This window comes from Pollicipes pollicipes, unplaced genomic scaffold (assembly GCF_011947565.3).
Source record: "Pollicipes pollicipes isolate AB1234 unplaced genomic scaffold, Ppol_2.1 Scaffold_7231;HRSCAF=8579_pilon_pilon_pilon, whole genome shotgun sequence".
NCBI lineage: Eukaryota > Metazoa > Arthropoda > Thecostraca > Pollicipedomorpha > Pollicipedidae > Pollicipes > Pollicipes pollicipes.
Genome location: NW_023597034.1, coordinates 26099734 through 26124656, shown reverse-complemented (window position 1 = coordinate 26124656; position 24923 = coordinate 26099734). Strand labels below are relative to the sequence as shown.

General features: G+C 52.3%; 2 protein-coding genes across 3 annotated transcripts; one reads left to right on the top strand and one right to left on the bottom strand.

Moving 5' to 3' along the window:
- Window positions 1–481: 481 nt before the first annotated feature.
- Window positions 482–9432, top strand: Sec20 (vesicle transport protein Sec20). 2 transcript variants are annotated; one of them, XM_037232638.1, is made up of 6 exons: window positions 482–567; window positions 4806–4915; window positions 5128–5312; window positions 7307–7411; window positions 8168–8289; window positions 9204–9432. In XM_037232638.1, the coding sequence occupies exons 2-6, from the start codon at window positions 4817–4819 to the stop codon at window positions 9395–9397; spliced, it is 705 nt and encodes a 234-aa protein (XP_037088533.1). In that variant the 5' UTR covers window positions 482–567; window positions 4806–4816; the 3' UTR covers window positions 9398–9432. The 2 variants fall into 2 exon arrangements, with proteins under 2 accessions (XP_037088533.1, XP_037088534.1); XM_037232639.1 differs by lacking the exon at window positions 482–567 and adding an exon at window positions 579–695.
- A 12-nt stretch (window positions 9433–9444) lies between these two features.
- On the bottom strand, window positions 9445–22936 carry Hsc70-5 (Heat shock protein 70 cognate 5). The gene is made up of 12 exons (XM_037232637.1): window positions 22765–22936; window positions 18143–18207; window positions 17737–17885; window positions 17167–17290; window positions 16398–16706; window positions 14481–14799; window positions 14178–14324; window positions 13277–13504; window positions 12111–12333; window positions 11539–11726; window positions 10520–10660; window positions 9445–9876 (listed from the first exon to the last, which is right to left on the bottom strand). The coding sequence occupies exons 1-12, from the start codon at window positions 22852–22854 to the stop codon at window positions 9751–9753; spliced, it is 2109 nt and encodes a 702-aa protein (XP_037088532.1). The 5' UTR covers window positions 22855–22936; the 3' UTR covers window positions 9445–9750.
- Window positions 22937–24923: the final 1987 nt, after the last annotated feature.

The window sequence follows — 24923 nt, the reverse complement described above, 5'->3', positions numbered from 1 at the left end:
TCTTTTTTATTAAAATATTTCATTTTTCTCCTAAATTTCATATGTAAGAGGCCTTTTGATAGCTGAATTGGTGTTAGATCTGAAGAGATGTATATACGTAAAGCATGAAAATGGACGATAAGCTCTTTGTTTGAGCAATTCCCAAATACTAGCGTCTAAAATTTACTCAGAGTACTGAAAGCAAAGGTGACTTATCTCTCTATAGTTTGAACGACCTAGGATAAGTTTATGCTGCGACTCAATAACTGCGGTCTGTTTTGTCGTCACCTTAGGCGTTTTTATGCTTATCTAATATCCTATGGGGCACATCAACTGCTCATAAACATAAAAAAGTATCTAATGAAGCATATCCAAGTCACATTTAGTCATAGAATTCTCAATAATACTTAGATGAGGCTGCTCAGACGCCTACGGCAGTAAATCAATTATTGAGTAAAAAGGACACGGCTGTGATGTTAAAACAACGCAGCTGCCCTGATCGCAGCGCATCAGGCTAATTTTACCCGGGGGAGACCGCCGGATATTTACAGCATCAGTAGAGCCTGGCTGTGGTGTAGGCTGTCGCGGGTGGGTAGAGAGTTGCGGGGGTGGACACTCAATATTTAAAACTTCGTGGGATCGTGGGTCGTCCTAAGGGCTTCAATTGCGAGAGTTATTGTTGTTACCGTTGTCTGTTCGAGCCCATGCGCGAACTGGTAAGCCTCTTGAACGCATTGTTCGAGGACATGTCAGGGCCCGTCCTTATATTGTTCTGTGCTACATTACGCTATACACTACAGACACTGGAAAACATGAAACATTGGATAACATGATCATGAAGACCCCTTTGCCCTTTGGTGAAGTCAGAGTGTTGTGTTGGAGTCAGACATGTTTTTCAGAAGGCACAGGGGAGAATGTGGTGAAAATTTTGTGATGACACATGCGAGTCATATGATGCAGTTTGATAAAGACTTAAGCCTAAAGATCAATGACACATAATTCATTGACACCTTGTTATGCAAGACATTTGTTTGTTGTACCTAGTTGGATAGCCAGCTTTAGTTATTGGACAGTCATTCAGATGAATGCAGTCATCCAGGCCAGACAAAGTGCAGGGTTGTCTTGTTTACTTGTTTCCTACCTGCTTACATAGAATCAACTAAACTTCACACCCTCATGAAAATGCAAAGAAAGATCCCACTCAAAGTTCAGCAATAATTGCAAAATCTTTTGAAGAATTAGTCACGGTTGAAGCTTTCTTGCAATTAAGAGAACTTCTGAATTAATGTTTATAACATAAAATTATGCATAAAAGAAAGCATTGTATGTTAATCATAGTTATTACTCAGCATACCCTCCAGCTCTTTTTGACAACTTCTGGTTTGAGTGTCCTCTTAGGTTTTGTCATATTTCAAGAAAATATGGTAGTTAAGTCCAAGTTTAAACTTTGCTTTCTCAGTAAGATCATGACATGATAAATTGATATAACCATCCACAGTTTGTGATAATACTGTGTCTGCCATGAAGCTCTGAAATTCCTCTGACTCATATTTCTAGTAAGACATCTGGCATCACATTCAATCACATCAAGTACATCAAACACCTTTTGTCTTAGTTCATGTTCTGGGCAGTATGCATGTGACCTCTTTTAAAGCTGTCATCTTTTTTATATGCACTTGTGTGAGGGGTCAAATTGATCCCCCAAAGGTTTTTCCAGAATTATTTCCAAATGGCAAGGTGTAGCCAACCCAGATTTTGCTTAGGTGTGGACAATTAAATAGGGGATCCTCTGGCATAAAGCAATTCAGATGCACCTTGTAAGGTCACTGACCTATGGCAGGTCAAAGTTAGGCCATGGTTTTGGTGGAGGCAATTTCTTCGGAATCATTCAATCTGATTCAACAACAGAGTGCTAGATGAAGCCATTCAACTCTGAGATACTTTCTTAGGCAGCACAACAATTGAATAAACAAATTGCACTGACCTAGGGTCAGGTATGAAGGTCAGATCATGGTCAAAACCAACCTGTTTTATTACTCCAGTGCTAACTCTATGGGGTAGTTCCTGGTGCTCATTTCCCATTTATTGATAACAGGAACTGCATAATACACCTTCCATAGACTTGCTAAAGGTCAGAATAGGTCACTGACCCAGAATGACCAAGGTCAACATTATGTTTTTAGGACCATACTGCCTAGCATAATCCATGTCATTTATCCAGATGCAAAACTCAGAGTGGTTTTGTATGATTTTGGTCACCATGACCTTTAAAATGTCAAACAAAGTCACTGACCTTAGATGAGCATGTGACCATTTTGCTGAAAACAGTTGTCTAGGTTGTAGGGACCCTTTGGAGACCAACCTGGAATTTGACCTTGTTTGAACTCATTTGACCTGAAGGTCATGATCTAGGGATCTCAAACTGTGGCCTAAGTGACTTCACATACAGGTCAACACACCCTGTGAATTTGGTGTCTTTAGCTCTCTAATTTCCTGAAATTGCAGGGAGAAGGGCGTCAAATTGACCCCCCCCCCCCCCACCCGAGCGAAGGGTATTCAACCGGCCACCTGGGCGCGTGTTTAGAACATCACAGGCCTTCTACTCCAGCTCATGAATCACCAGTTGTGCCTTGTATGTCGCGGTGCCTAGTGTTGTTTTATGTCAGTATATCTTGGCAGAATATTTTCCTTTATGCATGTTTCATTAAATGTTATCCCCCCCCCCTCCCCCAGTGTCCTATTGCCGCAGTGTGACTGCTGATTCTGCTTAACCAAACATTAGCAGATTAGTTTGTAAGGCTAAGAACTTCTAGTCCAGGTTTCTTGTTGAGTTTAACATATTTCAAGAAAATTAGAAGTTTAAATGGAGGGTACTCAATTTAATGACAATTCCAAGGGAGGAACTAAATGGCTGACTAAACCTGTTGATAGCCCCATGCTGCAAGCCCTTGACACTGATTGATACAAAACATTCACCAATTGATGTTGCTTGGTCGATAAGCTGTCCTTTCGGCAGTATGGTGAATTTTGGTCAGGTCAAAGGTCACCAGAAGTACAAAAAACTGTAAACATAGGTTTGCAGACAACCCCATGCTCCGAGCCTTTGGCACCGACCACCGTGAAACTTTCACCAATCGATGCGCCATAGTCGATATCCTATCCTTTCCAGAACATGATGACCTTGAGTCAGGTCAAAGATCACCAAAAACCACCAAAGCCATCGAAATTGGCGTGACATGACCCTAGGTCACCGTGTTTTGGAAAGGATAGGATATTAACTATAGCGCATTGATTGACGAAGGTTTTTGTGGTGATCGGCGCCTCAGGCTCGGAGCATGGGGTTGTCTGCAGCCAAAAAAGCAATTCAAATAGAATTGCTGCTTTCATAGTGGTTAGCAAGGGTCAAATGAATTTTCTTCCCCAGGGTCGGCTTCTTAGAATAAAAGTTCTGAGCTATTCAGAAGGATATCGGAAGGCTGATATTACTGATCAAATCGTACGCGTCTGATGTAAAATTACCCAAAAATGTGGGATGCCTACCTTTATGCATCCCGGGTTTTCGACTTTGCAGCATCCTTATGATAAAATATTGTTCGTACAAAATCACTCCTATAGTCGTCGATATCTGTACATTCTAGCGTTGCGAGACCTTCTCTCATCGTCGGAAAAATATAAATGGCACACATAACACGTTTGTAAATAGGTGCTTAACGTTTAGAGAGGTTAGGAGACCCCTAGGCCCATCGGACCGCACGATCGCGATCAATTCATGTGTCGACGTTAAGCTGTCGGACACTGGCCCTTATTTCTTTCCTACCAATTTGAACTTAACAAGCTGATCGCCGCTGCTAATGCCGATATTGATGGCGTACACTTCTCCATGATACGGGTGAATTTGCGCCTGGTTACGCTTATGGGTGACGATAACTTATAGCTTGCACCCATGATTACCTCACACTAGCTTAACACGTACTGAACTCTACTGGTAACCAACACTATGATATATATCTGTCTGGCACATGTAGTGCGTTTGCAAATAGGTTTTGAACATCTAGATAGGCCAGCAGACCATTATGCTGACGAGACTCCACAATGTCAACAAATTTCCTCTAAATTAAGTTATAATACTACTAACAAATTATGTCTTGCGCCATTTATATTTCCCCGGCGGCGTGATGAGGCTTCAAAACGTTAAAATGTATGGATATCAAGGAATACATGAGTGAGTTTGAACGAATAAAATTTTATCTTGGCGATGCTGCTAAGTCGAAAGTCCGGAATCTCGAACGGTGCATCAAGAAGTCTGCTATTGCGGAACCAGCGGTCGTTTTAATGAAGCATGCGTACAGGAAAGTATGGTAACAAAATATACCAATATATATATATATATATATATATATATATATATACACGCACACACGCTCGCAGAACAATAAAATACATACGCAAAGCTGTTAACTGTGCCCAGTGTATGCCATACATGACATTTTGTAATTCACGTCCGTCTTGTTAGCACATCCATCTCATCAAGTCAGGGCAGTCATTACCAAACGCCTTTTGTGAGGGAAATGGCAGCTGCATTGTATTGCCAGTGGAAAATTGGGTAGTCCATACATTGATGGCATATTTTTTTGCGATGCTACCATGTGTGCAGCATAAAAGCACATCAATGCTGTACTGGGCGCAAAATGACGATTGAAGTCGACACGCCCGAAAACACCAATGAACAACAACAAAAACAAATCAATGCTGTACCAGTTAAATCAACTGAATCCCCACCCTGTGCTCACTCACAGCAATTTGTATGACTAGTCCGTTTTTTTAAGATGCAGCAGCCATGCTCCGCCACAGACGGGTCGAACCAGATAACTATGTGCTGGAGGACATCACCCGAGATGTTGTAACGACCGATATCAGGATAAAAGCACAGATTCAGGTGGGTTCCTTATTCAGCAGGCTTCTTTTCCAAGTTGTAAATGTCTTAATTGATATTTTAGTGCATGTACACAGCTTGACATGTTGCGTTTTCATTGTCACTACATTAACCCGTCTTTGTGTGTGGAAAATTAGATTTTCCTGTATTGGTTCGATCCCATTCTATGACGCTAGAAAACAGGCTGCTGCGACCCTGTGAGGACGTGTCTGCAGGCGATCCAGAGCTGCGACACGTCGCTGGAGGACCTGGAGCCGCTGAATGAGGCAGTGCGGGCCGATCTGGCAAGCCAGCGCCGGCTGGTGGAGCGCCTGGAGGCGGCCGCCAGTCAGCCGGGCCGCGAGCACGAGCGGGCGCAGCTACAACAGCAGGCCGACACGTACGGCCAGCAGCTGACCGGGTCAGTGCAGCGGCCGCGCCGAGACGGCACCGGCCGTCTCACCGGAGACGAGACACGCATACGACAGCACCGGCCGTCTCCCCGGAGACGAGACACGCATACGACAGTACCGGCCGCCTCACCGGAGACGAGACACGCATACGACAGTACCGGCCGTCTCCCCGGAGACGAGACACGCATACGACAGTACCGGCCGCCTCACCGGAGACGAGACACGCGTACGACAGTACCGGCCGTCTCCCCGGAGACGAGACACGCATACGACAGTACCGGCCGCCTCACCGGAGACGAGACACGCGTACGACAGTACCGGCCGCCTCACCGGAGACGAGACACGCATACGACAGTACCGGCCGACTCACCGGAGACGAGACACGCACACGACAGTACCGGCCGTCTCCCCGGAGACGAGACACGCGTACGACAGTACCGGCCGCCTCACCGGAGACGAGACACGCGTACGATAGTACCGGCCAGTCTCCCCGGAGACGAGACACGCATACGACAGTACCGGCCCGCCTCACCGGAGACGAGACACGCATACGACAGTACCGGCCCGCCTCACCGGAGACGAGACACGCGTACGACAGTTACCGGCCGCCTCACCGGAGACGAGACACGCGTACGACAGTACCGGCCGCCTCACCGGAGACGAGACACGCGTACGACAGTACAGGCCGCCTCACAGGAGACGAGACACGCCACACGACGGTACCGGCCCGCCTCACCGGAGACGAGACACGCATGTGACAGTACCGGCCGCCTCACCGGAGACGAGACACGCATACGACAGTACCGGCCGCCTCACCGGAGACGAGACACGCGTACGACAGTACCGGCCGCCTCACCGGAGACGAGACACGCGTACGACAGTACCGGCCGCCCTCACCGGAGACGACGACACGCGTACGACAGTACAGGCCGCCTCACCGGAGACGAGACACGCGTACGACAGACCGGCCGGCACTCACCGGAGACGAGACACGCGTACGACAGTACCGGCCGACTCACCGGAGACGAGACACGCATACGACAGTACCGGCCGCCTCACCGGAGACGAGACACGCGTACGACAGTACCGGCCGCCTCACCGGAGACGAGACACGCACACGACAGTCTCACCGAGACAGCACCAGCCGCTACACCGAAGACGAGACACGCATACGACAGTCGGCACCGAGACGGTGCCGGCCGCCACACCGGAGACGAGACACGCATACGACAGTCGGCACCGAGACGATGCCGGCCGCATCACCGGAAGCGAGACAGACATGCAACAGTCGGCATCGAGACAGCACCGGCCATGTATACCGGGAGGGATACACGGGTGGTAGACGCTCCGGGCTAGAAATTTCATACCTTGACATCACCGCCCGTCGGTACCCAGACAGTACCAGCGACACTAGTGTGGCCCCTGGTCTGGCTGAGGCCGGAGTAATGTCGGTGTCAGCGAACGCACGCCTGCATGGGATGGCCTTAAGATACCAGTGCCGGTGCCAGGTAGACGGGTGGGACTTGTGGCAAATGCAGCATATGTATTCTGTCGATAACGCAGTACCGTTACCAGGTTTTTACATAATGTTGCATTACCGGCATGAAGCCGCTGGCCAGCGTGACTGACATGACGGGGCTAGATCGATCCCTTACCAGCTTGACCCACGGAAACGGTGTTCAGTAGGCGGCAGGTTACACTACGGGCAGGTCAGCCGCGGGCAACCCCATCTCCGTTTGCCACCGTAACGAGTCATTGTGACTGCAAGATAGTATGGACAAGATGTTATTAGCCGTAACAGGTTCCAAAACTCCAGTCAGCAATAAATAAGTATGTAGTCAGGCGGTTGAAAACCGGGATGTGGTGGGGCCTGGCATGAATGTGTGCATGCGTGGGGAGGGGGGGGGGGGAGCTAAATCATCCCTGCGGTGGCCTGGTGTGGGTCGCCAGTAACGACCCGCAGTGCTGTGACGTCACGCGACTCGGCGCTCTCCGTCTGCAGTCAGCTGCTGCAGCTGCGCCGGGCCAACGTGACTGCGCAGCTCAACATCGAGAAGCGCAACACGACCGAGCTGTTCGGCCGCCGCCCGGACTCGGCGCAGGCGCGGTGAGCGGCGGGCTCTGGCCGGGCCTTTCAGCGCCCTTGGCGAGCGGGCGGGAGGGTAGCAGAGCACGCCCGAGAGCTGTGCACGCACGCTGGCACGCCCGAGAGCTGTGTGACGGGACGAGGCGGGATGGATCGTCCCGACGCAGAGTGCCTTGGTGCACGCTAGCGGAGAGTGGGGCCGGACATCCATATCAAGCCAGTGATGGGACAAAGTCGACGGTGCTCGCGTTATCTTAGCGCGTAGGTCGGACTTGCGGGCGGGCGCGGCGCATTTGTCAACCCACCCGTGACCCCGCGCTGACGGGAGGGGTGGGGCAGCTGCATTCAACCTGGCGCGTGAAAAACATGTCGCGTGACGTCGCATGGAAAGGCACCGATCGCAGGTGCTCCAAATGCTTCCGCCCCGACCTCTTGTCGATGCGCGGGTTTGACGGGTAGACTCGACCTTTATGTAACAACATGGTAGCCGACGCGTAAATACGAAGCCAAGGTCCATTGCAACGCCAGCTAGACCCTGCACGTCCATCGCGTGGCCAACTAAACGTCCCATCAACGACCGTGTGCTGTTGGGTTGCTTTGGAATACTGGTGGGTGTGTGAAGGCGGAAAAGGCCGCATGTGTATCCGGGATAAGCGCCCTGACCTGCACGTCCGTCGCCGAGCGGCGCGTCTCTGGAGACGTATCTGGAGGCGCGCGTGCCGCCAGCCGTCGTGTGCCTGTCTCGAGCCGTAACCGGCGTGCCGCGCGCCGCCGCAGGCAGCGGCTGGGTCGCGAGCAGCTCAGCAAGATGTCGTCCCAGGTCACAGACAACCTCATGTCCATCAACCGCAAGCTGGCCGAGCAGGTGGAGCGCAGCAAGGGCACCCTGGACGTCCTCGGTACGTGTCCCCCCCCCCCCCCCCCGCCACGGCTCGTCGGCCTCAGATCCCTGTCCACGGCGCCGTGAAGGGCGGCGGCGGTCCACAGGGGCCGAGCCGCGGCACGCCAACACCGCCACCGGCTCGGCGACCATGGAACATCCGGAACCATGTCAACGTGCACCACTTTGTGGGAACGCACCTTTGCCTTTTTTGTTGTAGGTAAACGCCTGCGACGTAGCTAGCTGTTCAGAATTAACCGCTTGAGAAATTTGCGAAAACTGGCTATCCCAATTACTTGATGCCTTCGCCGCATTCACAAGCGCAGTCCTTTACGCTCAGAAGTGAACAGGAAGCTGGGGTACCAAAATACGAGTGCACAATATGATCCGCCCGGGCATCAACCCTTAAGGCCACAGCTTTTGGTCTGCTTTTTGGAGAACTTGAGCTCATTTTCCCATTCCGTTCAATTCGTGCGTGGCCACATTGTCCCGTTTTCAGTACGGCGTGTAACGCACGAAGTGATGGTGGCTGAGTGGAGACTGAGACTGAGACTGAGTGGTGGCTGAGGGTGTTTTGTGGAAGCTCTCCATATACAACCTAGATAAGCTCTCGGGAAAGACGAGGCCCTGATCCCTTAACGCGCCTAAGTCATTGCCGCCTGTGGCAGCAGAACGGTAGAAATGTGGTGGGGGTGAAGTGATCTTTACTTTCGTTTTCCTCCATGTCAAATGCTGGCTGCAGTCGGGTGCGCGGGCAGCTGCCTCCACGATCCCGCCGTCTGTGGGCCACGCCTGGCGAGGGTGGGGCCGAGATCCAGTCGTGTTGGTCCCAGGTGTGCGGGGCGTGATCACACCCCGTTCCACCGGGCGGGCCCCTCCATCGGCAACGCCGCCGCGCCGTTTGACCGACCCTGCCGCGTGTCTCCGCTTCAGTGAACTCGTCCGACAAGGTGGGCGAGACGCACGACGAGCTGAAGAACGTCGGCGGCGCGATCGGCCAGTCGCGCAAGCTGCTCAACAAGTACGGCCGGCGCGAGCTCACCGACACCACCCTCTTCATCCTGGCCTTCGCCTTCTTCTTCGCCTGCGTCCTGTACGTGGTGAAGAAGCGACTGTGGGGCTGGTGACGCCACCCCTCTGTGATACGCCATTCCGGCAGGAAGACACCTGCGCATCGTGTTTAAATGGGATATTTATTAAACAATATATCACTAGCACAGACGCATATGTGGGGCCGAGCGGGCGCGGCGCCGCGCGGCAGGGGCGCCACGGCACCGGGGTCTGGGCCCGGGGGATGACGGCCAGCGCTGTCCCCGGTGCGGTGGGCGCCCGCCGCGCCCGGCCCGGCCGCCTGATGAGGTGATACCGTGACGCGGCCACGCGCGGCCCGGCCGCCGCCGCCGCGCCCCGGCGGACAACATGATGAGATACTATGAAGCACACATCCGCAAGCACAGACGAGTCCCGGCGCGGCCGCCGCTCAGTTCTTCTCCTCCTTCTTGGAGGTGGAGCTGTCGTCGCCGCCGGCGCTGCTGCTGCTGCTGCTGCTGCTGTCGGCGTCGCCGCCGCTGCTGCTGCCGCTCTGCCCCTCCCGGTCGGCCGCCATCTGTCGGCGGCGGGGCGGGGTGAGACACGCGCCCGGCGCAACCACACCAGCCAACACTGACAGTGGCACACGCGGGCGGCGGCTTCACGCCCAAGCGCGCTGTCGCGGCGGGAGCCCACTGCTTGGAGTGCGGGGCGCAAGATGTTGTAATGTTGCTGTGTTGTAACGGAAGGCCGAATGTTTTACGGCCACGATGACCAAAAGAGGACATGTGTCAGACCACATATATGACAGCTTTTCAGCGGGGGCGCCTCAGACATGCCATGACTGCGTTGCCAGAATGCTCGACAAGTCTGCTATATGTTCATACAATACATTTATGCATCTTATATAATACATCTATTTCATTAGTCCTTCCTCTCAGAAAAGGCGCACAGGTGTGGGACGGGGGGAAGGGGGAGGCGCCCAACCCAGCAGATCTATGAATCACGCCTATTCATGGCCCGATGAATGCGTGCGGGCCACGCGACTTTTTAGTTCCACCTGCCCGTTCCACTCCCCAATGCATTACAAGTCAAATGCGTACATGAACGATAACCCGCACCAGGCACACGTCTGTCCACGGTGTTATTTAAAAAAAACGGCCGTCGCGCAGCCAACGGGCAGACAGAGGCCTCCGTCCCCGAAGCTCTTCGGCACGTACCTTCTTGTAGGCCATCTCGAACAGCTTGAGTGACTGCTGCTGGAGGTCGGTGACCTGCTTCTTGATGTCCTCGGCCGACATGTCGTCCTTGGCCTCCAGCGCCTTCTTGACGCTGACCAGACTCTCGCGCAGCTTGGAGACCTGGCCACCGTCGGTCAGGCGTCAGTCAGACCCGGCTGATGGCACCGGCCAGGCCGCAGCACACTAGCACACTCACCGCAGCCGCACTACGCTCACTCCTTACACCAAGTGTACAAATATACGTTTACCCTTCGTGAAAACAGACTGAAAAGCAGGCAAATCAAAGTAAAAGTCCAAAGGGACCTTCTTGGAGGTGGCTTCATCCGCACGAAATGAACCGTCGAAATGCGCGTTAACGCCGCCGCGTAATGCCACCCATTTCCCAGACAGCGCCGCAAATGGTTCGCTTATCGGCACAAATGGCCCGCTTGCGTGGCATATAAGATAAACTGTCGTAACCTTGGAATGCTGTGTACGCAAAACCCGTTATTTGGTATTGAACTCACGAAGTCATGGGGTTCGTACAGTGGTATTGCACACGGCGCACGGCACGACTAGCTTTGACTACGTCCACATTTTCTTCGACATCCACTGAAAATTACCCACGCGCCACCGCTGATAATGACCACAATGGTGAATTTCAAGAGCAATGGCTTAGCACTACCGGCGCTGATTTGTCAGCTGCTGAACTAAATGCAAGACATTCCACTCCACGAATGAAACCCACATAATGCCCTTGGGCGCCAGTGCTGCCACCAATAGCGCCCACCAGGCTTACGGAGCGTCAGTGGAGTGAGCGTCAGCTGGTAGGTCAGTAAACCGCCTGTGACTACCGCGTCCACCGGCGCTCCAGCATAGGCCACGGCCGGCCGGCAGCAGTGGTGAGCCGGCTGGTGAGGCTCTGCACAGCTCACCAGCCGCCCGGCCAGTCATTACCGCGCGGGCCGGAGGTCGGCGGAAGCGGCTGGACACACTGCCGCTGCCGACCCGGAACTCACCTCCTCGGCCGGCAGCTGCTCCTTGAACTCGTCCATCTTGCTCTCCGTGTCGTGGATGATCGACTCGGCCTGGTTGATGGCCTCGACGCGCTCCTTGCGCGCCTTGTCCTGCTCGGCGTGCATCTCGGCATTCTTCACCATGTTCTCGATTTCGTCCTTGCTCAGGCCGCCCGACGACTGGATCACGACTGGCGGCGAGGACGGCGTCAGTGGCGGCTGGGGCCGGATGACTCGGCCGGTGGCCGCCGCACCGGCCGCACATCGGCGGAGGTTACAACCGGCCACCGACAGCGAGGTCGCCAGCTGCCAGTCCGCCCGCTGATGTCGCACCGGCCGCGGCCGGGCCGCGCCCGCCGCAGAGGCGCTGCCGGCCGCCGCAAGATGCGCTCACGCAGCTTCTAGACCACGCACGCCGCGAGCCGTGGTAACTGAACAGCGTTCGCGACCCCCATCATGTGATCACAATGCCCACGAGTTTGTTGTTAGGGTACAGGCAGCGCACGTCGTCCCGCAACACGAACAAAGCGCAGCGGCAACGGGGTTAGCCAAAACCGTCGGCGGGCGCCACTCACTCTGCTGCTCCTTGCCGGTGCCCTTGTCGCGCGCGCTGACATGCACGATGCCGTTGGCGTCGATGTCGAACGACACCTCCACCTGGGGCACGCCGCGCGGCGCCGGCGGGATGCCCACCAGCTGGAACTGGCCGAGCAACTTGTTGTCGGCGGCCATCTCACGCTCGCCCTGGAACACCTTGATCTCCACCTGGGTCTGGCCGTCGGCCGCCGTCGAGAACACCTGGCGACACACACGCGGAGGCGGCGTCAGAGCTGGCGCCGCACGACAGGCTGCCTTGTCAGACACTACCGGTAATCATCGCGTCACGCGCCGCCGGCTGGAGTTGTGTGGGGTAAGCAGTATCGGGTATAGTTATTACCGTTGAAAGAGTTCAATTTCGGCCAACGATCTAGTTTGACAATATTTCTTTTATGTGTTTGAGGCACAAGTCTCCTATGATCATACTCTGATTCTACTACCCACGTATATCAGAACTGTCCAGCACATTTGTTGACCCGTGACTATAGGTAAAGTAGTAAGCAGCACAGCCCGCCCTGGTGCCAGCTGTGGCAGCGGGATACCTGAGTCGCGATACGTTTACGATTATTTTCGATTAATGCCCCGTCAATTCCTCACGCCAAATGTTCTCAAACGAGACATGAGCTAACCACAAATTATGCAATCTATCCGTTTGACCACCCAAAACCATCTGTTTGACCATTCATTGACCCAGAAGTACGACATAACGACGAGTACGTTGCTTGTCACGAGGTAAATCAAACGGCATCGGCATGTCGACGAAGGTTACAACCGGCCACCGACAGCGAGGTCGCCAGCTGTCAGTCCGTCCGCTGATGTGGCACCGGCCGCGGCCGGACCGCGCCCGCCAGAGGCGCCGCCGGCCGCCGCAAGGTGCGCTCACGCAACTCCTCGCATCCGACTTTACACCCAGTCCGTGGCAGACAACTGACAGGCGACTAACAGGCGAAACTTCATTAAGGACACTGGGCCTTTTGCACCAATAATAATATTTACAGCGTCATGGAAGACCAAGTGCCACATGCCACGTCAGAGGCAGCTTGCGATGCCGTGTTTTTTGGTCACACAAATCTTCCGCTGGTAATACGCTTCGCACCGGTTGGATGCGGACGTCTCCTACCCGCGGCGTCCAGTCGGCACGTACCTGCGACTTCTTGGTGGGGATTGTGGTGTTGCGCGTGATCAGCTTGGTGAACACGCCGCCCAGCGTCTCGATACCCATGGAGAGGGGCGTCACGTCCAACAGCAGCACGTCCGTCACGTCGCCAGCCAGCACACCGCCCTGGATAGCAGCGCCCATCGCCACCGCCTCGTCCGGGTTCACGGCCTTGCTCGGCGTGCGGCCGAACACCTCCTGCACGGTGGACTGAACCTGCGAAGCGGCACGGCGGCGGCGTCACAAGGCGGCTCCGCAGCACCGCTCGCCCACGCGCGTCCACACACGGCGACGGCGTCACACAGCGGCTGCGCGGCACCGCTCGGCCACACGCGTCCACACGCAGCGGCGGCGGCGTCACAAGGCGCTGCGCAGCACCGCTCGCCCACGCGCGTCCACACACGGTGACATCGTCACACAGCGGCTGCGCGGCACCGCTCGGCCACGCGCGTCCACACGCAGCGGCGGCGGCGTCACAAGGCGGCTGCGCAGCACCGCTCGGCCACGCGCGTCCACACACGGCGGCGCGCGTCAGGCGCGCGGCCGTCACCCATCAGCCGCCATGGGACGCGCCGAGGAAAGTGAACAGATCACAGCGATCAGCGATCACCCCGGCCAGTGCCCGCGCTGTCAGGCTCGGTCGATACCCTCCGGCGTCCTTGGGACACAGCAACACGCGGGCTGACATGCCACGCCAAGCCAGGCTCACGACGCTTAACAGTCCTGGTTAAGACCCCACACAGCGGATGACGCGGAAATGCGGACTGAGTGGAGGGACCCCTGGAGCGTAGAAGACGGGAAGGGCTGGGGCGGACCGGGTGGGCCCGTCCGTTACCATGCACCTGTGTGCCAATGTGCCGTGGCGCCATAACGGCGCGCTGGTCCATACCTTCGGCATGCGGGTCATGCCGCCGACCAGCAGCACCTCGCCGATGTCGCCCTTGGACACCTCGGCGTCCTTCATGGCCTTGGTGCAGGGCGCCACCGTGCGCTTGATCAGGTCGGCGACGATGCTCTCCAGCTTGGAGCGGGACAGCTGCGGCAGGGCACGCGTGTTAGCGCCCGACGCCAGCCAACCTACCCCCGACCACACGGCTAAAAGCCGGAAACACCGCCGAAACACAGCCACAGCCCAGCATCGGTCCATCGCGCTAGAGATAGCAAAGACCTGCGCCGAGACCGCCGGACGTACCTTGATGTTGAGATGCTTCGGGCCCGACGCGTCCATGGTGAGGTACGGCAGGTTGATGTCGGTCTGCGTGGCTGACGACAGCTCGATCTTGGCCTTCTCAGCCGCCTCGCGCACCCGCTGGATGGCCATCTGGTCCTTGGTCAGGTCGATGCCCTGGTCACGCTTGAACTCCTGGACCAGGTGGTTGAGCAGGGCGTTGTCGAAGTCCTCGCCGCCAAGGAACGTGTCGCCGTTCGTCGACTTGACCTCGAACACGCCCTTCTGGATCTCCAGCACCGATATGTCGAACGTGCCGCCGCCCAGGTCGTACACGGCGATGCTGACGACACACGACGGGCGCGGTCAGCGACGGCCAGCGGCGCGATACCGCAGGCGGCAGCGGAGCAATAAACACCGCGGACACGCTGAAACCGGGATTCTAGATCCCACACAGGATACTCGGCAACTCATTCCATAATAAGATACACGCTACTCAGACTAAACATAAGTACTTAGCCCCTCCCAATCCTCGCAGTTTCAGTAAGCTCCACCGTCCGCAGACAATGGATGTACCTTGTCTGAGCTTGTTTATGTTCCCGCCCGATGGCCAGGCCACAGTGACGTCACACCGGGGGCCCACACCGAAGCGCTATAACGCTGAGTGAGCCCCACCGGGCCGGTCCCCTCATTTGGTCGCCGGAAGCGATCAGGTGGAAATAATTTACATTCTGTTCCCACGACGAAGCCTTGAACATGGACTCTATTTCGGGTGAATATTGACTGCAGCTGGATACGGCCAGACGCTGTGTGATTCCCGCAGTTTCAGCTTCCTCAGCTTCGGCTGCACACCGTCATAATAGCGACGGGGTTACCAAAATACGACCCTAACCGTCCCCGCTCGATGACTCGGGTGACATTCGGCGTGAACAGCGCTGAGTTTAATGGTTCATCTGCGCAAAATTTCCTCCCCCGAATTCTCCAGTTCATTAGTTCGTAAGTTTTCCCATTCGATAAAGGTGTGAGTGTTCCATAATTGCATGGCTTTTAAAACTGAAATAGCCATTCTGAAGGCATGATCGGACATGCATCACGCAATACAAACGCCATTCAAATCCTGCCACCCTACAGGCCATGCTGCGTTCATGACCAGGGAGAACAGTATAAGAGACGTTCAAATCTGGCATCCGTAAGCAGGGTTTCCAAATAAAATGTACTTCAACTGGCTCTCACCCAATGTTGAACGAGCAGTGCGAGCCTCGACCGCGAATCACGCTTTGCGCTGTCCAATTCAATAAGTTGGATATGACTGCTAGTTATTATGGCAATAAGACTTATCGTAGAATATCTTACGAATAGCGCCATAACCGAGCATGTGAAAGACAATAAGCATCTTAAACTCACAAATGGATGTGAGAACACCACGAGCGAGGGCCAAAACACGAGCACATAACGATATCTGGCTCAGTCAACACTCTTAGCACCGCTACAGCCATCTCTCGGCGAGCACTCACTTGAAGTACAAGGGGATGCTAGGGAGGCAATTCTGCATGGTTAGTTTAGCAGCACCTCAATGTTATACAAATGTTCCAAAGTAACGTGAAACAGAAAAATGGAGTCTACTTACTACACACAAAAATTGTGTTGTCTAGAGCAATAATGCTTGCGCCCGTATCTTCAAATGCGGAACATTCCCTTTCATTCTAATCATTATTACAAAAAAGATTCAGCATCCCATTCGCTATCCCACTAATCCGTAAACGGCGCACCATCACGCCGACAACACATGATTACGGACCTCACATAATGAAACAAAGCCCCACCCCACCGGCAGGCCCTTCGCCAAGTCACCACACCACCGGCCGGCATTTCCTTCGGTCCCCGGTGTACGCCCCCCCACCCCCCCCCCCCCCCCCCCCCCCTCCACCCGCCTGAACTCACATCTTGTCCTGCGTCTTGTCCATGCCGTAGGCGAGCGCGGCCGCCGTCGGCTCGTTGATGACGCGCAGCACGTTCAGGCCGGAGATCTGGCCGGCGTCCTTGGTGGCCTGCCGCTGCGAGTCGTTGAAGTAGGCCGGCACCGTGACGACGGCGTTCTTGGCCGGCTGGCCCAGGTACGACTCGGCCGTCTCCTTCATCTTGGTGAGCACGAAGGCGCCCACCTGGCTGGGGCTGAACATCTTGCCGTCGGTGCTCTGCACCCACGCGTCGCCGTTGCTCGCTTTCACGATCTTGAAGGACACCATCTGCCTGAGGGCGCAGCGCTGCTGTCATAACGCAGCGCCGCTGGGGGCGGCGACGGTCCGAGACGCCTCTTCCCCGGATTACGGATGGAACGAGGGAACCCAAAACAACAGGCAATGTCTTGCCGTGCACAGATGCATACATCTGGTCAAGCTTAGTTGCCTGTCAGTAACATTTTGGAACCGATGCGAGCATTCCAGTGGTCATGATTCAGAATGGGCCGCACACACATAACACAGTTATGGAGTAAATGACCGATATATGATATTCAGCTTAGTCTTGCTACCTATTCACGTGTAGCAACAGGTGGCGTTCTCCCGAAATACCAGCACATAAAACACAAGTGAGTCTGCAACAAGGCCAGGGCAGAGCATCATGCTGGCTCAAAGATCAGTGTCAGAGACAATACAAAAAAGCGGCCGGCCGATTCTGCACGGGAACACACATGAGTGACTCCAGCACTTACATGTCCTTCTTGACCTCGGCGTCATCGAAGCGCCGTCCGATCAGACGTTTGGTGGCGTAGAATGTGTTGGCCGAGTTGGTGACTGCCTGACGTTTTGCCGGCATGCCCACCAAGCGTTCACCATCTGCCACACCAACCAACATGTCCCGTCACGACACCCCAAAGACACCCTAACCACCCTGACGATGAGAGATAAAATAAACATGCAGGGCTGTTTCAGTCAACTCCATAGCTTATTAAATTGGCACATGGTGGGATGTGACATTTCCATCAGCATAATTCTTAATGAACACAATTTTTCAATTAAAGATCTGCAGACATCGTGTGCATCCCTCCACATACTCCGGCTCCTGGCAAAACGCTCCTTCACTCCCAGACACCGTCTACACTACAATACCAGAACACGGGCAAGCATAACACCACATCGGCTCGGCCATTGCTCTCCTACACCAGCAGACGGTGAGCCTGGCCATCCCCTGGTGCTGACATCGCCGCGGTCCGCCGGCGCGGAGATGGGAGCCGCGGGTGCCGGGCGGACACGACAGCTACAGGCCGCACCGGGCCACTGACCTGGCGTGAAGGCCACCACCGACGGCGTGGTGCGCGCGCCCTCGGCGTTCTCGATCACCTTGGCCTGCTTGCCCTCCATGACGGCCACGCACGAGTTGGTGGTGCCCAGGTCGATGCCGATGACGGCTCCGCGCACGGGGCCGTCCGACCTGCGGAGCCGCGCCATCAGCCCGCGCCACACCGCCATCCGCCCCAACCATGTTCACACTGCACCTTCAGCTATTACATTAGTGCCTTGGAGACCAGGATTGGAGAATGTGTACAACAGATGCAAGCGTGATTAAGCTTTGATCTGAACCCTGTGTCAATGGAAACCCCATAGCAAAAATACAACTATGTAAACAAGCAACGAGCATGTTGATCTCACAGATTTTACAGTTTTAAAATCTGCAGGATTCACACTTACGCTGCTCTGGAGCTTCCATACTGCGGCGTTTTTACAAACAAGCTGGTGAGGGCAGGCTGCCCAATCTGAAACAGATAGTCAAACTAGTTGTTAGTGTATATTCAGAGCCCATTTGGCACCCCTATAACTCCATTGGCAGGATGCCAGAACTCTGAGCACTGCGTAGCACACACACACATCTTCTGACCACTTGCTACCAGACAACCTTCCTGGTCAGTTTCTGCCAGACAACCCTCTGGCCAGTTGCCAATAGATAACCTCCCCAGCCAGTACCACTAGACAACCTCCTGGCCACTTGCCACCAGACAACCTTCTGGTCAGTTTCTGCCAGACAACCCTCTGGCCAGTTGCCAATAGATAACCTCCCTGGCCAGTTGCCACCCAGATGACCTCCTGGCCAGTTGCCAATAGATAACCTCCCTGGCCAGTTACCACCAGATAACCTTCCTGGCCAGTTGCCAATAGATAACCTCCCTAACCAGTTTACCACCAGATAACCTCCCTGGCCAGTTGCCAACCAGATAACCTCCCTGACCAGTTACCACCATATAACCTCCCTGGCCAGTTACCAACCAGATAACCTCCCTGACCAGTTACCCACCATATAACCTCCCTGGCCAGTTACCACCAGATAACCTCCCTGGCCAGTTACCACCAGATAACCTCCCTTGCCAGTTACCACCAGATAACCTCCTGACCAGTTACCACCAATCTCCCTGACCAGTTACCAACCAGATAATCTCCCTGACCAGTTACCACCAGATAACCTCCCTGGCCAGTTACCACCAAGACAATCTCCCTGGCCAGTTACCACCAGATAACCTCCCTGACCAGTTACCACCAGATAACCTCCCTGACCAGTTACCACCAGATAATCTCCCTGACCAGTTACCACCAGATAACCTCCCTGACCAGTTACCACCAGATAATCTCCCTGACCAGTTACCACCAGATAACCTCCCTGGCCAGTTGCCACCAGATAACCTCCCTGACCAGTTGCCACCATATAACCTCCCTTGCCAGTTACCACCAGATAACCTCCCTGGCCAGTTACCACCAGATAACTTCCCTGGCCAGTTACCACCAGATAACCTCCCTGACCAGTTACCACCAGATAACCTCCCCTGACCAGTTACCACCAGATAACCTCCCTGGCCAGTTACCACCAGATAACCTCCCTGACCAGTTACCACCAGATAACCTCCCTGGCCAGTTACCACCAGACAATCTCCCTGGCCAGTTACCACCAGATAACCTCCCTGGCCAGTTACCACCAGATAACCTCCCTGACCAGTTACCACCAGATAACCTCCCTGGCCAGTTACCACCAGATAACCTCCCTTGCCAGTTACCACCAGACAATCTCACTGGCCAGTTACCACCAGATAACCCCCCTGACCAGTTACCACCAGACAATCTCCCTGGCCAGTTGCCACCAGACAATCTCACTGGCCAGTTACCAACAGATAACCTCCCTGACCAGTTACCACCAGATAACCTCCCTGGCCAGTTGCCACCAGATAACCTCCCTGGCCAGTTACCACCAGATAACCTCCCTGGCCAGTTACCACCAGATAACCTCCCTTGCCATTTACCACCAGATAACCTCCCTGACCAGTTACCACCAGATAACCTCCCTGACCAGTTACCACCAGATAACCTCCCTGGCCAGTTGCCACCAGACAATCTCCCTGGCCAGTAGCCACCAGACAATCTCCCTGGCCAGTCACCACCAGATAACCTCCCTGACCAGTTGCCACCAGATAACCTCCCTGACAAGTTACCACCAGACAATCTCCCTGGACAGTTGCCACCAGATAACCTCCCTGGCCAGTCACCACCAGATAACCTCCCTGGCCAGTTACCACCAGATAACCTCCCTTGCCATTTACCACCAGATAACCTCCCTGACCAGTTACCACCAGATAACCTCCCTGACCAGTTACCACCAGATAACCTCCCTGGCCAGTTGCCACCAGACAATCTCCCTGGCCAGTAGCCACCAGACAATCTCCCTGGCCAGTAGCCACCAGACAATCTCCCTGGCCAGTAGCCACCAGACAATCTCCCTGGCCAGTAGCCACCAGACAATCTCCCTGGCCAGTAGCCACCAGACAATCTCCCTGGCCAGTAGCCACCAGACAATCTCCCTGGCCAGTAGCCAACTGCAATGCCAATAGACTACCAGTCCTCTCCCATGCCATCAGCCTTGAACACAAGAACACTCATACTGCTTCCAATGGAATGATGTAATCAGCCTGTATTCTGAACTTTCATGCCAGCCCCTATTGAATCACATATGGTGTTTCAGAAAATTGTCCCTATCACATGACTGTCCAAGACCTCACAGCACCAACAATTGTTAGTTATCTTAAAACTGTGCACACAATGAATCATGTTAATTCCAAATGATCTTATTACATTCTCTCCCAGGCAATGGTATTAGGCCCCTCAATGAGGACAATACTGATGCAGCAAAGATTCACAGGGCAAAACATGGAGCTTGTTATTGATCAGCCATCACCCAGAAGACAAAGATGTTCAATTAGTGTTTCAGACATGATCTGGATGATGAGCAATGCCAATGGGTTGCAATGAATCATGTGTGGCACCAGGTGTGGTTACAACCACTAACAGGACAATGATGGGACATGGGAGGATGGAGTGGAGAGGGGATGCTGGGTCAGATGTTTGGGCAAGAGGAAGTGCACATATTTCTCTAGGAGTACAGATAGGGGTAACAGGAATATGATTAGTACTGCAACTAGGTTTAAACCTTCAGGTAAAGTTAGTTTAAGCTGGTTAGTCAGGTTGGGCTAGGTTTGGTTGGGCTGCCTTAGGTATGCTCAAGAATGGATTGGCAGATACTGATGAATGGCCATTGTCAAGATAGCATTATTAAATTAGAACAGCTTGAGGCATTTTTTAAGATACACATTCTTTCAATCTATCTTTTCTCTCACCATATCTTATTACCCCACATTCATCTTGTTCCATATATTCATCTTGTCTACCTTATTTTGGGATTCCATGCTTTATTTGAAATAACCCCCATGAGCATAATTTTCAAAGGAACAGGCTTACACCTGTTTCTATGACAACAGCCAGTTCTTTATGCAGTAGAGGCCTGCCAAGCAATGCCAGTCACATGAAGGGTCAGTGCAACATGGGTTGTCAATGCTGTTGTTTTGTAAATGTCACATTTTGGAGGATATACTGTTGTGTTGTGTAGTGTGAGACAGTATATCATAACTTTTCATTGTTTTTTCAATGCCAGTGATATGCACAAATTTCAGTAATGTTAAAGTAGCATTCAAAATCTCTTGATTTCTATTTGATATCTTTTTGATCTTAATAAACTCTGAACCACAGGTTTATGACAGGGCCAGGAGGCTCGCCGTGGTCCAAAAATGTTTGAAAGTGCAAACTTGACAGCAATGACTGCATGGCATCAAGGTTATGACACCTACCAAATTGCCTTAGATCATGCAAGGAGAATGTTCCTACAATCATTACCTGTGTGTCATTGGGGCTTTATGACACACTCAGCTGCTGAGGCTATATGTTCTCACCCTGGCAGGAAGGGCAGGCACCACAGGGAATCAAACCCTGTACCTCTGATTTCCCAAATGTGTAGTAGTTAACACAGATGCATTAACCACTACCCTACCTGCACCCATACTATCATTAACTTTGGTTCAATATAGGCAACTGAGGTTCAGAGACATAGACTGCAAGAGGTGGTGAATGTCAAGAGACAGGTGGGCTAGGTTGGATGGCACAAAACATATCTCTATTTCATATAACATCAACTTTACAGCTACAATCTTTGACACACAGCAAACTTGGTTAACAAGTATACTTAAATGCATTATAGCACATCAGATTTTGCTATGGTTCTCATAACAAGCCACACATATCACCATCACAACATTTTAAGACCACAGAATCAGCAGCAACTATGGCCATTTCAGATGGTAGGACAAAGGCCTCTGCACCAATTCTGTTCTGCTAGAGATTGTTGAAGCTTGTCAGCATCTGACCAGTCAGGTCCAGTCTGCCAAAAATCTATCCACTGCACCAGAAACACATGCACTGCAGGTGTGCTTCACCCTAGCACACATGTGAATCACATCCAGGCCAGCCAAAATGTGCCAAATTTGTATGGCACTTTTGGCTGAATTTGCCCACACTCTTTCCAGATGGGACATGGTTTCAGGGGTCACATCACAAATTTCCTTTCAAACATAAAATTGACTGGAACATTTAACTGTCCATGCTCATATGGGTGACCACCACCCTCAATTCTGAGCAGTGTGCACAAACCTCTTTGTTCCTCTCAAGTGACGTTGCTGGTGTGCCAGTCACATCAAGTGTAAAATTTACTTTTTGAGGTCAAGTAAAATGGCCTGGCTGCATTATATAACTATAGCAAAAACTCGCTCGTTTTACATAACATTAACAGTAAACATATTCAACTTACATGACACCAGAGCCTGGAATGGCTGTTTCACATCAAGGCACAAAAATGTCCTAATCTGGCATGTACCCGGCACTTATTGCCGGCAAAACGCAGTTCAGTCAAATCGTTCATGCACGGTCGGTATCAAACATTTACTTACCTGTTTGGTGAACGTGCCAAAATTTGTCATGCATTGGGCGGCAACTGCCCTAGATACACGCCGGGACGTTATTCTGCCTGCCTGCAACATCTTCACAAATTACTATCCGTCCAAACGCCCGTACCCCACGTGCGCCCGACCACCTTCACAAGCGAGAGGATAAAGAATAGTAGTGGTGCATTAACTCTGCTATTCCGTAGCGGAAGGTAGAACGCTTGTCTAAAATGCGTCATCGTCACCAAAATTTTGGTGTATTAATGCAGCATATGATCAAATATAGAGATCTGAACATGTTCCATCATAGAAGTAGGTTCAAAATTTGCTGTTCATTTCAAATGCTAAATATATTATAATAAAAAATACGCATAGAGAAAATTTCTTGTTAGAACCATTCTGTTTGTCCATCTCTACACCAGCAGGTCGGAGAATATGCTAGAACCAAAGGCGTTCTCAGGTGATGTTCTGAGTCGAAAACTTATTGGAACAAAATTATTCCATTAAAGATACAAATAAGGACTGAGTCATGGTTGGACATAGTATTTGGTCTTTTTGTTACTTTAAGCTATTTGTAGTACATTTATACCCATTCATTGCCATTGGTGGTGTAGCATACACGCTTATGATAATGTTACGTCATGCACCCATTTTATAACACTCTGGGAAGGTTCAAGACAATGTCTTCATCAGGATTTTTTTTGCTATGAATAATATGTCCAAAACTGTCATAAGCTGTCACGTAAAGTGCTAATCAAGGTCAATGATTAACGTATCGCGAACGAAATATTCAGAAAATTTTCGCGCCATAAATGCACGCAAACATTGGGAACACGGCGCGTTGTCGGCGTGTAAAAGCGCGGGGGAAAAGAGAAGGCAGAAAGTCGGGGGCGGAGGGCTGCATTAGTTGGTTATACAATGCTCGATATATCTGGACTACGCTGATCTATGCCGGCTCTTCGGGTACGTTTCTGTTGGTGTCCTTTTTGTGCATGTGTAATTGCATGTAGATATGTGACAAATGAACGTGTTTGTGCTTGATTGTGAGTGCTGTTGCTGCTTGATTGTTTTCCTTGGCCAACGCCGAACATTCACATTTAACAGCGGCGGTCAATAATCGGGACCTCAGGAGATGGCTTCAGTTGGAGTCGACACCTAGAGCCATAACATGTGATGCAATGGGATTTGTGGTGCTCATATCTTTCTGATATGGCATACATAATTAATTCCTATGTATTCCCAAGACACTACCTCCATTGCTTGGCCAGCTTGACAAGCCTGATCAACTTTTGAAACAAATGGGGGATCTTTGCTGTTTTTGTGGCACACAAATGGTACACAAGCTGGTATGGCACCTTTCCATGCATGCTGTCATGTTCTCTCCTGTATACCTACTTGAAGTTGGACTTAAAGTTTGTGGCTGGTCCATGCATTTCTCACAACCTGGGTAAGGAGTATGTTGATATCTCATCACCTTGCAGATATACCTGTGGTGTGCTAGGCAGGGTAAGTTCCTGACATGCCAGATGGTTTTAAGGTAGAAAACTTGTTCACCAAGGTGTTAGATCTTTTTTAGCATTTATAATGTTTTGAATACATGTACATTTATAAGGAAAAGTAAGTTTTATTTTGCATTATATTGCACCTGCATATGATGCCATGGGTGGATCCAGAGGCTGGGATATATATGGATCTGAACAGCTCCCCTCCCCTATTTGACAAGTATGGTGCCCTGCCAGGGGCTGCTCTTAGATGTAGTTCCATGATGACATCCCAAAATGGACATAGGCATGGACCTGAACAGGGCAGCCATAGTCATAAGGACCTACAGGTGCCCAAACATGGCAGGGATGGAAAAGGTGCCCAGAGGGATGGAAGGATGTCCATTTTATCGGAAAGCACAACTCAGTACAGAGTTCAGAGAATCAGAGTACAGAATAATTACTTTTAAGAATAAAAGATGCTCCAAGCCTTGGACAAGTTTTTAAGGACTTATTGTGTAGGGCTCTCTTGTCTACATCTTAAGGGCAAGACTGATATACACTAAATGAGTGTCCTAACCACTAAGGGTCACTCCTCATTGGTTCAAAGAGACTAAATGGCATTTGGGCCTTCAGCCATGCATCACATTATGAATTTGCTCCTCAGAATTGCTTGAGTTCCAG

Coding starts and splice junctions, on each gene's coding strand:
- Sec20 (XM_037232638.1), top strand. CDS start 4,817: ATGCTCCGCCACAGACGGGTCGAACCAGATAACTATGTGCTGGAGGAC. Junction 5,313..7,306: donor TACGGCCAGCAGCTGACCGG/GTCAGTGCAGCG, acceptor CTCCGTCTGCAG/TCAGCTGCTGCAGCTGCGCC. Junction 8,290..9,203: donor GGGCACCCTGGACGTCCTCG/GTACGTGTCCCC, acceptor TCTCCGCTTCAG/TGAACTCGTCCGACAAGGTG.
- Hsc70-5 (XM_037232637.1), bottom strand. CDS start 22,854: ATGTTGCAGGCAGGCAGAATAACGTCCCGGCGTGTATCTAGGGCAGTT. Junction 12,334..13,276: donor TCCCCACCAAGAAGTCGCAG/GTACGTGCCGAC, acceptor GTGTGTCGCCAG/GTGTTCTCGACGGCGGCCGA. Junction 11,727..12,110: donor CACCGGCAAGGAGCAGCAGA/GTGAGTGGCGCC, acceptor CCTCGCCGCCAG/TCGTGATCCAGTCGTCGGGC.